This window comes from Haliotis asinina, chromosome 1 (genome assembly GCF_037392515.1).
Source record: "Haliotis asinina isolate JCU_RB_2024 chromosome 1, JCU_Hal_asi_v2, whole genome shotgun sequence".
Taxonomy (NCBI): Eukaryota; Metazoa; Mollusca; class Gastropoda; order Lepetellida; family Haliotidae; genus Haliotis; species Haliotis asinina.
Genome location: NC_090280.1, coordinates 63,254,213 through 63,270,124, shown reverse-complemented (window position 1 = coordinate 63,270,124; position 15,912 = coordinate 63,254,213). Strand labels below are relative to the sequence as shown.

At 41.8% G+C, this 15,912-nt stretch overlaps 2 protein-coding genes across 2 annotated transcripts; both read left to right on the top strand.

Moving 5' to 3' along the window:
• The first annotated feature begins 1,487 nt into the window (after positions 1-1,487).
• Positions 1,488-3,510, top strand: LOC137274376 (filaggrin-like). The gene is made up of 2 exons (XM_067807533.1): positions 1,488-1,658; positions 1,696-3,510. The coding sequence occupies exons 1-2, from the start codon at positions 1,488-1,490 to the stop codon at positions 3,508-3,510; spliced, it is 1,986 nt and encodes a 661-aa protein (XP_067663634.1).
• A 5,056-nt stretch (positions 3,511-8,566) lies between these two features.
• LOC137274364 (uncharacterized) lies at positions 8,567-9,115 on the top strand. The gene has a single exon (XM_067807522.1). The coding sequence runs from the start codon at positions 8,567-8,569 to the stop codon at positions 9,113-9,115; it is 549 nt and encodes a 182-aa protein (XP_067663623.1).
• The last annotated feature ends 6,797 nt before the right edge of the window (positions 9,116-15,912 follow it).

Here is a 15,912-nt window from a genome sequence, read left to right as displayed (position 1 = left end):
GTCGCCCGAGGCTCACTGTTCGCTGTGCAGAGTTGTCTCTCTTGTTTTCCTGTCGTTCGAAGCTGGCTGTTCGGGGTGAAGAGTCGTCTCACTTGTGGTCTAGTCGTACAAGGCTCGCTGTTCGCTGTACTTAGTTGCTTCTCATTGGCATGATCAGTGGTTTTTAAAACGTGGGGTTGAAATAAACTCGCACTTGACCTTATTTTCCTTCTGAGCGAACGGCCCCATTTGCATATCCAGATCTAGACTGATTTGGTGTAGCTATTAATAATTCGCCACCAAATGTCTTGCATTTCATATTCTTGGATTGTTCTATAGTCAAGTCCACAAAATTGGTTACGGCTAGCGAAACAGACAGACTGTCTGTTTGTCCGCCCGTTCTTAACGTTTCCTTTTCTGAAGCAAGGCATGTGGGCTTTACACGAACGACCACTGCTATTGAGTCGCTAAACAATCCTGCTGCGCAATTCTGTTGTCTATATTATGTACAGTATATGGATCCAACTACGACACGACATGGCCTATGAAATTAAAGCATTGAATCATCACAAGTAACTATGATTTCTATAAACGTTTAATTGCACGTGCATTTCCACCACGACCTTTTTTCTGAAATTCACAGTAATTAGGCCTAACATACAGGAGAGAGAGAATTTTCCAGTAAACAGCGACAAATTATATGTTCAATGTGTACCACCTGACCAGAGCCAGAGCCAGCAATATATATCGGTTTATTTTTTAATTAAGTTTCACCGAAAACTTTACAAACTTAAGAAATACTCAAGAAAGCCCTTCGTGATTACAGTATTGTTGGTAGTTCCTAAATAACTGAATTTATCAGACTGAAAAAATCTAATGATCTATTTGAAGTGAAATGATCAATTCATACACAATTCACCCTTTACTCAATACCTCTATTGATACCCAACTTGAATAATTTATTTTAAAATGGCGTCACCGTTCTATGAAAGGTATTCTGTTGGAATTTTATTGATTATAACGAGCATGGATTAAATTCTATTACAAGTTCTGAAGATAACTTAATGCTACAAATTATTCATAAATTTGAAATGATTACAAAATTGTCAATAGAAAGCAATTATTACACCACTCAGACACTGTGATAGCCATAAACGAAATGAGCTGTCGTGTTTTTATCTCAGACAGGGGAAATGCTGTTTTCAGAGTAGTTTTATCCCTGGGATTTGGTGGGAAGGATGCAGTCAAATGTAGTTGTGTTTTTAGGTTTGTTTACGAATCTCCTAAAATACTCTCCGTAGTATTGGGTTCACATTTTTATTGTAATAGTGAAGAAATGACAATTGCAATGTTTGGAATGTCTCGAAGTTTCGACTTGACAACAATATGAAAACATATTGTATGCTCGACGATTTGCATTGGCGGATGTAAACACAGCTTCATCAATGCGCCTGTCACAGGCAACGAAACCAATGTAAGAGTCAGGAGCAGCCACGCATTACGGAAAGATGCAGATTCGGGGCAGAGCGGCAGCCACGCATCACAGGAAGATGCAGAAACAGGACAGAACGACATCCACGCAACACCGAAAGACACAGAAACAGGACAGCGGCTGCCACGCATCACGGGAAGATGCAGATACAGGACAGAGCGGCAGCCACGCATCACCGACAGACGCAGTAACAGGACAGAGGGGCAGCCACTCATCACCGACAGACGGAGAAACAGGACAGAGCGGCTGCCACGCATCATGGGAAGACGCAGAAAAAGGACACAGTGGCAGCCACGCATCACGAAAAGACGCAGAAACAGGACAGAGCGGCAGCCACTCATCACCGACAGACGCAGAAACAGGACAGCGGTAGCCACGCATCACAGAAAGACGCAGAAAAAAGACACAGTAGCAGCCACACATCACAGAAAGACGCAGAAACAGGAAAGAATGGCATCTACGCAACACAAGAAGAGGCAGAAACAGGACAGAGCGGCAGCCACGCAACACGGGAAGAGGCAGAAACAGGACAGAGCGACAGCCACGCATCACAGACAGACGCAGAAACAGAACAGAACGGCAGCCACGCATCATGGACAGACACAGAAACAGGACAGAACAGCAGCCACGCAACACGAGAAGAGGCAGAAACAGGACAGAGCGACAGCCACGCATCACAGACAGACGCAGAAACAGAACAGAACGGCAGCCACGCATCATGGACAGACACAGAAACAGGACAGAACGGTAGCCACGCAATACAGGAAGGGGCAGAAACAGGACAGAGCGGCAGCCACTCATCACCGACAGACGCAGAAACTGGACAGAACGGCAGCCACACAACACGAGAAGAGGCAGAAAAAGTACACAGTGGCAGCCACGCATCACGAGAAGAGGCAGAAACAGGACATAGCGGCAGCCACTCATCATGGAGAGGGGCAGAAATAGGACAGAGCGGGAGCCACGCAACACGAGAAGAGGCAGAAACAGGACAGAGTGACAGCCACTCACCACTAACAGACGCAGAAACAGGACAGAGCGGTAGCCGCGCATCACCGAAAGACGCAGAAACAGGACAGAGCGGCAGTCACTCACCACCGACAGACGCAGAAACAGGACAGAGCGGCCGCCACACATCACGGGAAGACGCAGAAAAAGGACAGAGTGGCAGTCACGCATCACAGAAAGATGCAGAAACAGGACAGAGCGGCATCCACGCATCATGGACAGATGCAGAAACAGGACAGAATGGCATCCATGCAACACGAGAAGAGGCAGAAACAGGACAAAGCGGTAGCCACGCATCACAGAAAGACGCAGAAACAGGACAGCGGCAGCCACGCAACACGGGAAAAGGCAGAAACTGGACAGAGCAGCAGCCACGCATCACGAAAAGACGCAGAAACAGGACAGAGCGGCAGCCACGCATCACAGAAAGACGCAGAAACAGGACAGCGGCAGCCACGCAACACGGGGAAAGGCAGAAACTGGACAGAGCAGCAGCCACGCATCACAAAAAGACGCAGAAACAGGACAGAGCGGCAGCCACTCATCACAGACAGACGCAGAAACAGGAGAGAGCCGCCGCCACACATCACGGGAAGACGCAGAAGAAGGACACAATAGCAGCCACGCATCACGAAAAGACGCAGAAACAGGACAGAGCGGCCGCCACGCATCACGGGAAGACGCAGAAAAAGGACAGAGTGGCAGCCACGCATCACAGAAAGATGCAGAAACAGGACAGAGCGGCAGCCACGCATCATGGACAGATGCAGAAACAGGACAGAATGGCATCCACGCAACACGAGAAGAGGCAGAAACAGGACAAAGCGGTAGCCACGCATCACAGAAAGACGCAGAAACAGGACAAAGCGGCAGCCACGCATCACAGAAAGATGCAGAAACAGGACAGCGGCAGCCACGCAACACGGGAAAAGGCAGAAACTGGACAGAGCAGCAGCCACGCATCACGAAAAGACGCAGAAACAGGACACAGTGGCAGCCACGCATCACAAAAAGACGCAGAAACAGGATAGAGCGGCAGCCACTCATCACAGACAGACGTAGAAACAGGAGAGAGCCGCCGCCACACATCACGGGAAGACGCAGAAGAAGGACACAATAGCAGCCACGCATCACGAAAAGACGCAGAAACAGGACACAGTGGCAGCCGCGCATCACGAAAAGACGCAGAAACAGGACATAGCGGCAGCCACTCATCATGGACAGACGCAGAAACAGGACAGAACGGCAGCCACTCATCATGGACAGACGCAGAAACAGGACAGAACGGCAGCCATGCAACACGAGTAGAGGTAGAAACAGGACAGAGTGGCAGCCACGCATCACAGAAATAAACAGAAACAGGACAAAACGGCAGCCACGCATCATGGACAGAAACAGAACAGAATGGCAGCCGCGCAACACGGGAAGAGGCAGAAATAGGACAGAGCGATAGCCACGCATCACGAAAAGACGGAAAAACAGGACACAGTGGCAGCCACGCATCACGAAAAGACGCAGAAACAGGACAGAGCGGCAGCCACTCATCATGGACAGACGCAGAAACAGGACAGAACGGCAGCCATGCAACACGACTAGAGGTAGAAACAGGACAGAGTGGCAGCCACGCATCACAGAAATAAACAGAAACAGGACAAAACGGCAGCCACGCATCATGGACAGAATCAGAACAGAACGGCAGCCGCGCAACACGGGAAGAGGCAGAAATAGGACAGAGCGATAGCTGCGCATCACGAAAAGACGGAGAAACAGGACACAGTGGCAGCCATGCATCACGAAAAGACGCAGAAACAGGACAGAGCGGCAGCCACGCATCATGGACAGACGCAGAAACAGGACAGAACGATAGAAGCCACGCATCAAGGAAAGACATGGATACTGAACGCAGCGACAGTCACACATCACGGAAAGATGCATACATAGGACAAAGCGGTAGCCACGCATCACCTAAAGATATGGATACTGAACGCAGCGACAGCCACAACACGGAAAGATGCAGAAACAGCTAGGACACACTGGCAGCAACGCATCACAGAAATACAGAATTCGGGTCACAGCAGCAGGCAAGAATCATGGGAAGACGCAGAAACAAGATAAAGCGATAGCCACGCATCACGGAAAGATGCAGAACCAGGAAACAGTGGCATCCACGTATCACCCACAAACAGAAATCCAGGACGCACTGGCAACTACACCTCACGGACAGACAAAGATTCTGGAAACAGCGGCAGTCCCGCATCACGGAGAGACGCCTTGGTACGTCGCCAGCATATAGAACGCAAGAACGCGCACGTAAGACGCACTGGTTCCAATGCGGGATCTTCAGACATTAGGGGGAAGAAGCGAAAAGGTAAGGTTGTAATAATTATATTCATCATGTTTTCCTGGCATCTCTTCAAGACTTAATCTGAAATGTAAATTTTAAATATTTATATTGATCTTACCGTCAAATATTTACTTTTTTCACCTCTCTATGTCTGACAAAATGTTTTGGAACATCTACAATTTCGCGTACATTTACATCAAATACCGTAACATGGGAGGCTAGTGAGTGAGTGGTTGAGTTGGTGTTTACGCCGCGATTCGCAATATTCCTGTAATATCACGGCGTGAGATAGAAGAAATGGTTTTCAAACACTTTACACATATGTTGAATCGAAGCCTGTTCTCCGGTGTGACCGGCGAACGCTTTAATCACTTGACTTGACGAAGAGTTATGCTGTACATGACTGGACTAGCCGGTATTTCTTTTGTTTCAGGCTGTTCAAGATACAAGGAGAAGATGAAACTGAAGAAAGGAAAGAGAATCATTGGTTACAACGACAGAGAAATTTTGCACATATTGTAAGAAGATTGTGAGCGATTATGTCTGAGCGAGTTTTTCTGTAAATCTTTCGATTTTTGGAATGTATTTAACACCTGTATCCTTTCGAAACGCGCGTTTTTGGATGTTCCGAAAGCTAACCGAAAACGGGGTCAAGGTCACTTATGGACACATGGCAATAGAGTGTGTAAAGTACGATAAGAAGTAAGCTATCTGTTCTTTGGCAGAAATTGGTCTCTAGAACATGTGTAGTGAGTGAGCGAGTTTAGTTTTAGTCCGATTTTAGCAATATCACGGGTGGGTACACCAGATACGGGCTTAACACATTGTACACGCATGGGGAATGGAGCTCAGGTCTCCGGCATGACAAGCCAACGCTTTCACCACTTGGCTACCTCGCCGACCCGGAACAGCTGTAAATGCATGGGGAGTTAAAAATAATGCATCACTGGTTACAAGCATTTGTTTGCCCTTTTGAAGATGTCCGATCTGGATGCTTGACTTGCTAACATATCCCCACATTACCTAAAAATTGCATGCCGTTATTTCACAGTTCGGATGAAGAGAGGAAAAAAACGGATTTGATCTAATTTGTCAAACAATCAAATTGTTACACACTCTCCAATTCCAATATGAACCAGAATGTAATGTTTGTAATTGATGATTTCATATGGGGGTAAGTAAATGACTGGGGAATTTTGTGGTTTAGATTTTTAATAAAGGATAATTCTGTCAAGCACCTTTTTGTGTGTAATATGTCACTAATGATTACCGGTATTTAATATTTATTTTATCTGCTGTCTTGAGAATGGGGAACCATCATGAGGTCTGTCATAGTGAGTGAGTAAGTGAGTTTAGTTTTACGCCGCACTCAGCAATATTCCAGCTATATGGTGGCGGTCTGGAAATAATCGAGTCTGGACCAGACAATTCAGTGATCAGCAGCAACTGATCGGAGATATTAAACCATTTATATTGTTGAAATGGAATGAAAACACTCTGGGTGACCACATTTCTTCCTTCATATGAACGGCCCGTAAAGATCCGTGTTGGAAACTGTCTTCAGCAAGCATTGGTTGTCGTAAGATGCGACTAACGGGATCGGGTGGTCAGGCTCGCTGGCTGATATAGCCATCGTGCATTGGATCTCGATTGCGTAGATCGATGCCTATAATCTTGATCATTTTAGCGTCTGGTCCTGTCTTCATTATTTACAGATTGCCGTCATTTAGCTAAAAGATATTGCTGCTGAGTGCAGCGTTAAACAAACATTGCAAACAACCACCCTTCATAGGAACACTTCAGAATCATTAATAAAGGTAAGGTAAGGTAACTTGACGAAAGTTTCCGGTAACATAATGCCATGTGTATCATCTGAATCACACGTCTCCATATTGCATTTTGATAATGATTAGAAAGTAGAGGAGTGCCTTTATAGCCAGTACATGATCCGTGTCAATTCCATTGCAAGGCCTTGAACAAATACGTCACATTTTCTAAAAAGTATTTGAGTTCCACTCTATTGATTGAAATCAAGACTGACTATATTTGGGAAATAAAAGACTTAAAGATCACCCATTCATCTCAGTATAAAAGGGACGATTAGGAAGATCTAAAATTGTTCTCCAGTAAGATTTGAAATCTTACCAAATTGATATTCATAAAATTACTTCAAAGTATAAATCTGGTGGATAAAACATTTTACATGACAGATCATATGGTCAGACATTGCCATTTTTTATCCTCTCGGTAATTAAAATTTTATTACTCTGAATAACAACGCACACTTTTGTGACATATATTAAGGTTTGGTAGAACAATTATCGCATTTGTGGTGATAATTGCATAGTATAAGGATAGCAATCATCATTACACTAACAGGAAATTATGACGCAGCAGTCCTACCATTGTGAAATAAAGTTTTAATTTTATTATGAACCCCGAGATGTGCTGCTATGTCCATCTCGTCATCACTTGCCGTTTCATGTCATAAAAGAGAGCTTTCTTGTTGGTAATATTATGCAACATGAAAAACATTCAGGGACAGGTTTTCATGATCTTCACATCGTGCTTTATAAGATCAGCAGCAAACAGACATTTTTGAAGTGGAGTATTCATACTTGTAGCATTCAGGTGAGTGAGTGGGTGTGGATTTACGAAGCTGTAGAAACATCAACACAAACACAACGGGAAGGCATGAAATAGGCTTCTCAAAAACTGTACTCATAAGGAGGATCGAAGCCTAGTCTTTGACGTGACGAAAATATACTTGACCCATCGCCTCTGTAGCATTTAGGCCAGGAGAAACATGACCTATTTAAAAGTCCAAGCGATTGTAGTGCCAAGGTGAACACCCTTAATATTTATGACATGATTAGGTTGAAGAATGGACTTTTCCCGTCAAATACAAACTAAATTTACATAAACTTTCATCATAGCAGCTTATAATTATACTTAATCGCAACTCCACAATGAAGCTATGTGGTCTGCTTTATATCAAGGCACATTGCCTGCACACGGAGCTACACTTAGACCACTGCAAGTATTATTCAGGTGTATAACTGTGTAAGTCAACATTACTGTCAGCTGATTAATTGTCTTTGAACTGTTTGACTTTCTTCTCAATCTGTCCTGACTTCTCGCCGTTTTCCGATAATACAGAGGGTTATCCTAAGGACCATTTTGTTATTTCTGTCAGTGCTGTGGCTTAATTGTGTTTAAAAGAGACAGGCTTTCTTATCTCATATCCCCTATCTCCTCTTTTCCTATCTCGGTGATAAGTCTAGTTGCCCAATAACCAACCCACTTGAACATTCCTTCACTCACTATTATCAGGCTGTAAAATTCAAGAGTCTAATTTCCCGTAAACCCCCCAAACATTTCAATGTGTATTCAAGCGTCATAATGGTACCATGCTTGAAACATTGATGTAAAAATGACGTGTGAAATCTCTAAAAGGTATTTATTGATTTAACAAGTCCATGTCTAAAATTCTATTACACAATTTAGAGACCAATTAGTTTCGCCAAATCATTCATAAATTACAAAAAATCATGGAACAGCTTTGATAAGAGTTCCACGTAGTGCAAAGGCGTGTTCTTTGACGACTTAAAACCCTGGGTTTTGTTGAGACCATACCATTAACGATGAAAGTAGCCGCGCTATGTATTATCTCCACAGTCTCTGTCGTATTGAGCGCAAACGTAGATTGTAATGGCATTGCAGTGTCAACTGAAAAACGCGATATGGCTCGGCAGTTTGACTTAACTTCAATACGTGAAAATGTTCTGTGCGCGACGATTTGTATTAGCGGATGTGAACCTCTCAGAGGTATCCACACAGTTGTCACTTGCGACAACACCGCAAGATATACTGGTACTAGTAAAGAACTGAAGAAAACAGGACGCGAGAGCTCCAGGAGAGTAGGGAAGAACATCCACGCAAGACGAAAGGACACTAGGGCAGAAGGCAGCAACATCCACGAAGGGCGAGAGGATACCAAAACAAAAGAAAAGAAAATCCACACAAGACAAGGGGACACCAAGACAGATGGCAAGAACGTCCGCACAAGAGAAGAGGACACCAAGACAGAAGGCAAGAACATCCACGCAAGACGAGAGGACACCAAGAGAGAAGACAAGAACAGTCACGCAAGACGAGAGGACACCAAGACAGAAGACAAGAACAGTCACGCAAGACGAGAGGACACCAAGACAGAAGACAAGAACAGTCACGCAGGACGCAAAGACAGTAATGGAAAGAAGAAACGAAAACGTAAGACAATGACAAAGTAAAAATGTATCTTGCATCTTGAAAAAAAATGTCAAAATATGAAATATGTTCATATTCATATAATATCTTGCTTTGACTAACTATTTTTCCATCGCATGGGTCTAGATTCTTTACCTCACCGTAAATGCTGCCGAATGATTGCTGCGATTTATATGAATTAATAATTCGGAAAATAAATAGGTATAACTACTAAATGATCATTTATGATACGATATCTGATACTCATTGATTGTGATTGAGATTCTCAATGTAATGTAGGTATTAGCCGTTTACAACTTTGGAGAAACATATGAAAAGGATGTACTATAATACTTGGTCCTCCATCTATGGCTGCTCTTTGAAATAAGTTTTCTTCCTCCTTGAAACAGTTTCGCAGACTATATCGATAATGAAAATAACCAGATGTCCTGCCATAGTTATTAGGTGAAGATTTAATGAAAGGTGTGTTTGAAATATGTACAGACGTAGATCTGAAAATAGAATCCCTCGAAGTTTCAGCTTCCCGAGGAAGTAGAATTTTCATTCTAAGTGATATCCACTAAACCACCCCATATCTATAAGAAATCTCTGCAGTTTATGATTCCGACGTAATCATGAGGATCGATGTGGTTACGAACCACTAAAAATGGGGATGATACCAGGTTTTCGCGACAATGGGATTGCCTCTTGACACCTTTGTCACAAACACATGTAACGGCAAATCAATGTTAATTTAAAGCAAAGCCAGGAACATTATAATACTTGACATATTTCGGTAATGGTCTTTGACATCGCACTTGAGATTAAACGCCTGGAAAATGTCATTCCCACAAATGGCTGTGAAGGGTTTACTAAGACTTTGAATGTTGCACTCTGATCAAGCATCTTTGTCTTTGGCAAAGAGATGTTCTTAAAGAGGTTGGATGCCTTTGTTTGTGCGCATATCGTATACGACGGGGTGTGACACTAGGACAGTTGTCTTTTAGATATTTTATGTAGATTTTATGCTATGAAGTTATTTCCCTATGTCTTGCTTCTAATCATACTTCATGATATTTGGGCCACACTAGCACTTATCTCCCCATATCGAATATATCTTGGGTATGCTGTTTGAATTTAAAACAAAATTTGATTATTAATTAAGTTGAATTTACCACATAAAAATTCATTTTATGAAAAATCATGTTTTTATGAAAATCTTTTATTTTTCATTGATGAATCAAAATATTTTTAATTTCCTGTTTATCAATAAATGTGTCACATTCTACATACTGCCTTAAAAATTGATTTTCATTATTTATTTCAGAACTGTACTGACAGATAAAAACACACATTGAGTAATAAACGTCAACAATTTACTTTTAAAAGAACTTTAATTAAAACAATTACTTTTTACAGACGGTGCCACATGGGGGCGCCACTTGTCAAACAAATGCCGCTGTGGTTTGCTATTTGTATTACATATATATTCGGGAAACATTTTTCTACAAAATGATACCAAATTTAGGAAACTCTTGACATGCTGATATTTTGTATCCAATCTCCTTAAAGCCTATGGCACAAGAGAACGTTCAATTGTACTTCGCAAAAAGAAATTCCCAAGGCTTAAACTGTTAAATTATTGCTCAACATTAAGGGACAAATGACGGCTTGAAAGTTGAAGTCATCTCTATTGACCGAACTCTGTTGTCTCTATTGTTTAGCGTGGTTTGTATTGGATGTAACGAACACATCCATGCCCAGACCACTCGCTACATGTATAAGTCGAAATGCGTATGAAGAGCTAAGGTCATTACACACTAAAATCCACGATCCCTTTCAATCCGTTTATGCCATAGCTGACTGCATTTATGACAATTTACTTTCAATATTCCGAACTTGTGACCGCTGGGTTTACCAATTGTTTGATTGTTGGTTTTTTGGGTTTTTTTAATGTTAACGACGCACTCAGTAATATTCCATCTATACAGCGGCGGTGTGTAAATAATCAAGTCTGATCCAGACAGTCTAGTGATCAGCAGCGTGAGCACCGATCCGCGCAGCTGGGTTACGATTACATATGTCACTCAGTTGACAGCCTGACCACTCGATTCCGAAAGTTGTCTCTTATGTCAAGCATTGATGCTGAAGATCAATTGTAACCCGGATCTTCATGGGTGTTTGGTTTATTGGTTAGGGTTAATTAATTCCTCAGTTTAAAAGTAAATTCACTTCCAAATTCCGCTTACGTCCTGGGTATATTCAAGTCTGAAGCAAGTGAGATAATTCACTTCTTTTCGCTATTAATGCCTCTTTTCCTGACATCGTCACGATATGGCTGAAATATTGGCCATGCAACGCAAAATATTCGCTCACTTATTCTTTTCTTGACAAAAAATAACTCCCGAATTTAACATCTACCGAGTGAGTGAGTGACAGAGTGAGTTGAGTCTTACACTCAGCAATATGCCAGCTATATGGCGGCGGTCTGTAAATAACAGAGCCTGGACCAGACAATCCAGTGACTAAAAACATGAGGATCGATCTGCGCAATTGGGAACCGATGACATGTGTCAACCACGTCAGCGAGCCTGACCACCCGATCCCGTTAGTCGCCTCATATGACAAGCATAGTCGCCTTTTATGGCAAACGTGGGTTGCTGAAGGCCTATTCTACCCGGGCCTTCGCGAGTACCTCTGCCGAGAATTATTGACGGGCCGTTGCGTGTTCCTTTGACTTGCGATAACAGTGGGGCGGGCCATCACTTTCGTTATTGTGAGTTATAAACACTTGCTCGTGACATAAACGGAATCATGCTATTTTCTTTACTTTTAGCGGAGATTTCTTGTGGATGTATGTATGGTTTTGTTGCTTTTTTACAAATTTACGTTTACCTCGGGACGACGTGTTGCTGTATAACGGGTTTAACACGTTGGCAACATTCTCGATGTTTTGTTTCAGGCTGTTTGAAGTACGGCAAGAAGATAATATTGATGAAAGGAAGAAAAATCAGCGGATATAACCACAAGGACATCTTGTACACAACCATTGAAGAATGTGAACGCTTATGTCTGAATCTGAGAGAGTTTTTCTGTAAATCCTTCGATTTTCGATATGTCTTTAACACATGTTCACTCTCGAAATACGGGTACTTCGATGTTCCCAAGTCCCGCAGAAAATACGGACAGCCGCAAAAATGGACTCATGGCTTGAGAGTTTGTGAATTGCGATAACTCTTAAGTTCACTGTTCTTTGAGGAAATGGAAATAACTGGCCTCCAAAGTGCATGGTATTGGTACCATTATACCGGTGTCGATTAAAGGATATTTATATAGCGCACATATCCACGGAACTCGTACACGCTCAAGGCGCTGGCATTTTCCCGTCGATCACTAGATATCAATCTTGACGACATCTTGACGATGGCCATGTTCAGATTTTCAATAAACCATGGCTTTAGCTGAACGTCTTTTCCTTTTGTCGTCATGTTTAGACTTTGGCTGTCAGAGTAGAAATTCCGATCAATGTGCATAAAGAAATAGATCAGCGTGACATAAACATAAATTTCAAAACACGTACCGTTAATTCTTCTTTGTTTCCTGCCCCGATTTACTGTCTTTCTATAAATGTCTCTTCTCCCCTTTATTAATACAGCACCGTCAGACTCCTGTAGCAATCCCTGTGTGGAGAACTAGCATTATCTGGGCGTTGTTACATGGCCACGTTACCTCAGACGTGGGTCAGAAACTTCTCTCAGCGCCCAGCCTGGATACAGGCTTTTGCCAAGGTACAGGAGTACAGGAAGCCCTTCTTAAATCTTTCACGAATGCTTACATTTAACTCCAGAGACATTATGAGTCTCTCAGACCTAGCATATACAATTAGGAGATAAACATCATGTGTTGGGCAATTTCCGGGTGTTATTGAGTATTTGAAGCACGGGAATGCATTTGGAACCGACGGCGTCACACCCGGAAATTGCCCAACACATGATGTTTATCGACATTGTAAACAAAAAAGTAAACCAAAGGGTTTTAGTGTCTGCACTCGTTTACATCGAATACGGATACAGCAGTGAAGTGTCATCAGCTGGCCGTTTCAGCTGGTTCCCATGGTAGCATCGGGAGCTGCTCATTTGTGACGTCATTCTAACTTTACGTCACAATATGATTTGAATGAAGTCACCACTGTTGATGACACAACAAAACAATTGTTTACGTGTCAATACGCGGTGAATAGTCTTTCAGTTTCCGGGAATCTAATACCATTTAATCATGTTTTTCAACCAATCAGATTACAGAACACAGTAACTTTTGGTTTACAATTACGTGTTTATTCTTTCCCCGTTCAACATGGGGAGGTCAGAAAAACGAGTGATGAGTCGATAAGAGTGAGTGAGTGAATTAAAAGAGAACTTGACATCATTTTTGTCAATATTTCAGCCATATCGTGACTAAAACAGTAAATACTTTATATACGCGTCAGAAAAAGGAGGGAACTTCAATATTTTATTTACGATTAAAAATATTTACGAGATTCAACGGAGTCAATCAATTTTGATATGATGTTATTGAATGTTTTGAGAGTGCATCACCATTTGCACTTCCTTACAAGCATAGTTATTTGGAATGTAGTCGCTTTTGAAAGATGATTGGTGTATGGCATGTAATCTGCATGTATACGATTTTCATTTTAAAACGTGTATGGGGCTACTGCGTTGCGCACGTGCATATCATGCATATGTTTAGAGGTGATAACAGAGAGAGATAAGATGTCTGTCCTTGAAACGTTTCTTTACGTTATCACTTCCTATACAAATTGAAAGTTCAATATCCCCTTCTTTTTTGAAGAGTATAATTCTATTTTAAGAGAATATGTAGCCAAAGGACAGTAAAACAACTAGGTTATCACAATTAAAGATTTAAAAGTAAAATATACTCCATAAAATTATATACTATCTAGGACATTAAAACATAAAAATGGGCTACAGATGACTATGGACCATGGGGACTGACAGCGCTACCTACATGGAACCTAGCTGGATTTACACCATCCCTTTAGCAACTGACCATTGTAGTCAAATCTAGCCATTATTTAAAATTACAAAAATACTGCACATAAAACAATTTGTTATGTATTATATTTACCTTAAATATTTTGGGACTTACTTCCCCCGAGCCCATAAAAAATATAGAAGATAACAGATCAATAAAAAAAGGAGGCGATAGTTGGCCTCTTTTGCAGCATTTCAGCCGTTGGTGATGAAGATGAAGTTTGAACTACTGGAAATCAGTAGGTAAAAGACGTCGGTGTTAAACTAACATAGAACAGAAAATGTGATGTAATTAACAATTGTAGTCTATTATTTGTTAAGATCACATATCACTACAATGCAGTTACAATATCAACACCAAAGAGTGCGGCAATACAATTCAATGGCAGAACAAATACAATGGAAATATGCACTCTTCAAAAAGGAAACGCAAAACCCAAATACAAATGAAAATTTGGTATTATTCAAGGACGTGTAGATCAGCGGAAAACAAAGATACATGAATGAAATTTTGTGGAGCAATGCATTGCTATCTTGTTACATGTTAAACCAGTGTCAAACTCAAATTCTGCTGACACTAATTATGCTTAAAATACTGGCAAATTGCCATTAACTTGTGGATATACCCATATCTAGGGTAATCACAAACACACCCAAAGGCAAGCAAATGGTCCAGGTATCATGCACCAATTGACACATGACATTTGTTGCAAATTTCTTGAAGTCATTACGCTTACATCTACAACGCCATAGTCAGAAACATTCCAGCTATGTGGCGGCGGAAAAAAGTGGGTCTGGACCAGACAATCCAGTGATCAACAACATGAGCTTCCATAAACTCAGCATTGGGATACGATGACATGTGTCAACCAGGTCAGCAGGTTTGACCACCTGATTGCGTTAGTTGTCGCATACCACAAGAATGGGTTACTGAAGATCAGTTCTAACCCAGATCTTCACTTGCGTGTGTTCCTATGTTTCAATGAGTAGTCAGTCGGCAACATCCCCGAGTATTTGTGCGTCATCTGATCTTGAATGAACAACAATCCACACAGTCGAGGAGGATGACACACACTCATCTGCAGTCTGCTCATTCGTTCCAAGTGCCACATCCTGGTGTTATTAGACAGACCAGGAGGTGCTAGGTATGTGTTGTGGCCGGATGTTTCTGTATACAGGCGAGTAAAGATAATAGCACCATCTGAGATGTCACGATATCATCATTTCACAGCCATCACATGGAGCTGATTCAGAGTTCGTCATAGAAAAGTCCGGGTTAGAATTGTTCATCAGCTCCTAATGTTTATCGCAGGAGGATATCCCAGATATATTTATTTTGGTTCGTTTCGGTGTAGGTTCCATCAACGGTATCGGGCAAGTTTGCCTAATTTTGCGGAAATAAACGCCACCCTCACCCTAGTTTGATAACAGTGTTACAACCTATATCGAAACGCAGCTCTCACTGTAATAAACCAGTTGTTTATCTAACCCTCACCTTTGGTTGGACTCATAGAGAAAAGAAAAGAAGATTCAGAAATCTGAAACTGTAATCTTGAAGCAATCAATGGTAGGACAAAGTTTGCGAATAAAATTTATTTTGCTTACATCAGGAAAGATTTGTTTTTTTCTATTGCCTATGTATTTTTTATTCATATTGGACATATGTGAGAGATAGGTTCAACTTTTTTTAATATACATGTTTAAATAAAACACTTTAAATATTTAAAATCAAGTGAAAACCCCATCAGTTATTACAATTTCCATAATACCAGATAAAATGAGAAATG

Coding starts and splice junctions, on each gene's coding strand:
- LOC137274376 (XM_067807533.1), top strand. CDS start 1,488: ATGCAGATTCGGGGCAGAGCGGCAGCCACGCATCACAGGAAGATGCAG. Junction 1,659..1,695: donor ACGCATCACCGACAGACGCA/GTAACAGGACAG, acceptor CATCACCGACAG/ACGGAGAAACAGGACAGAGC.
- LOC137274364 (XM_067807522.1), top strand. CDS start 8,567: ATGGCTCGGCAGTTTGACTTAACTTCAATACGTGAAAATGTTCTGTGC.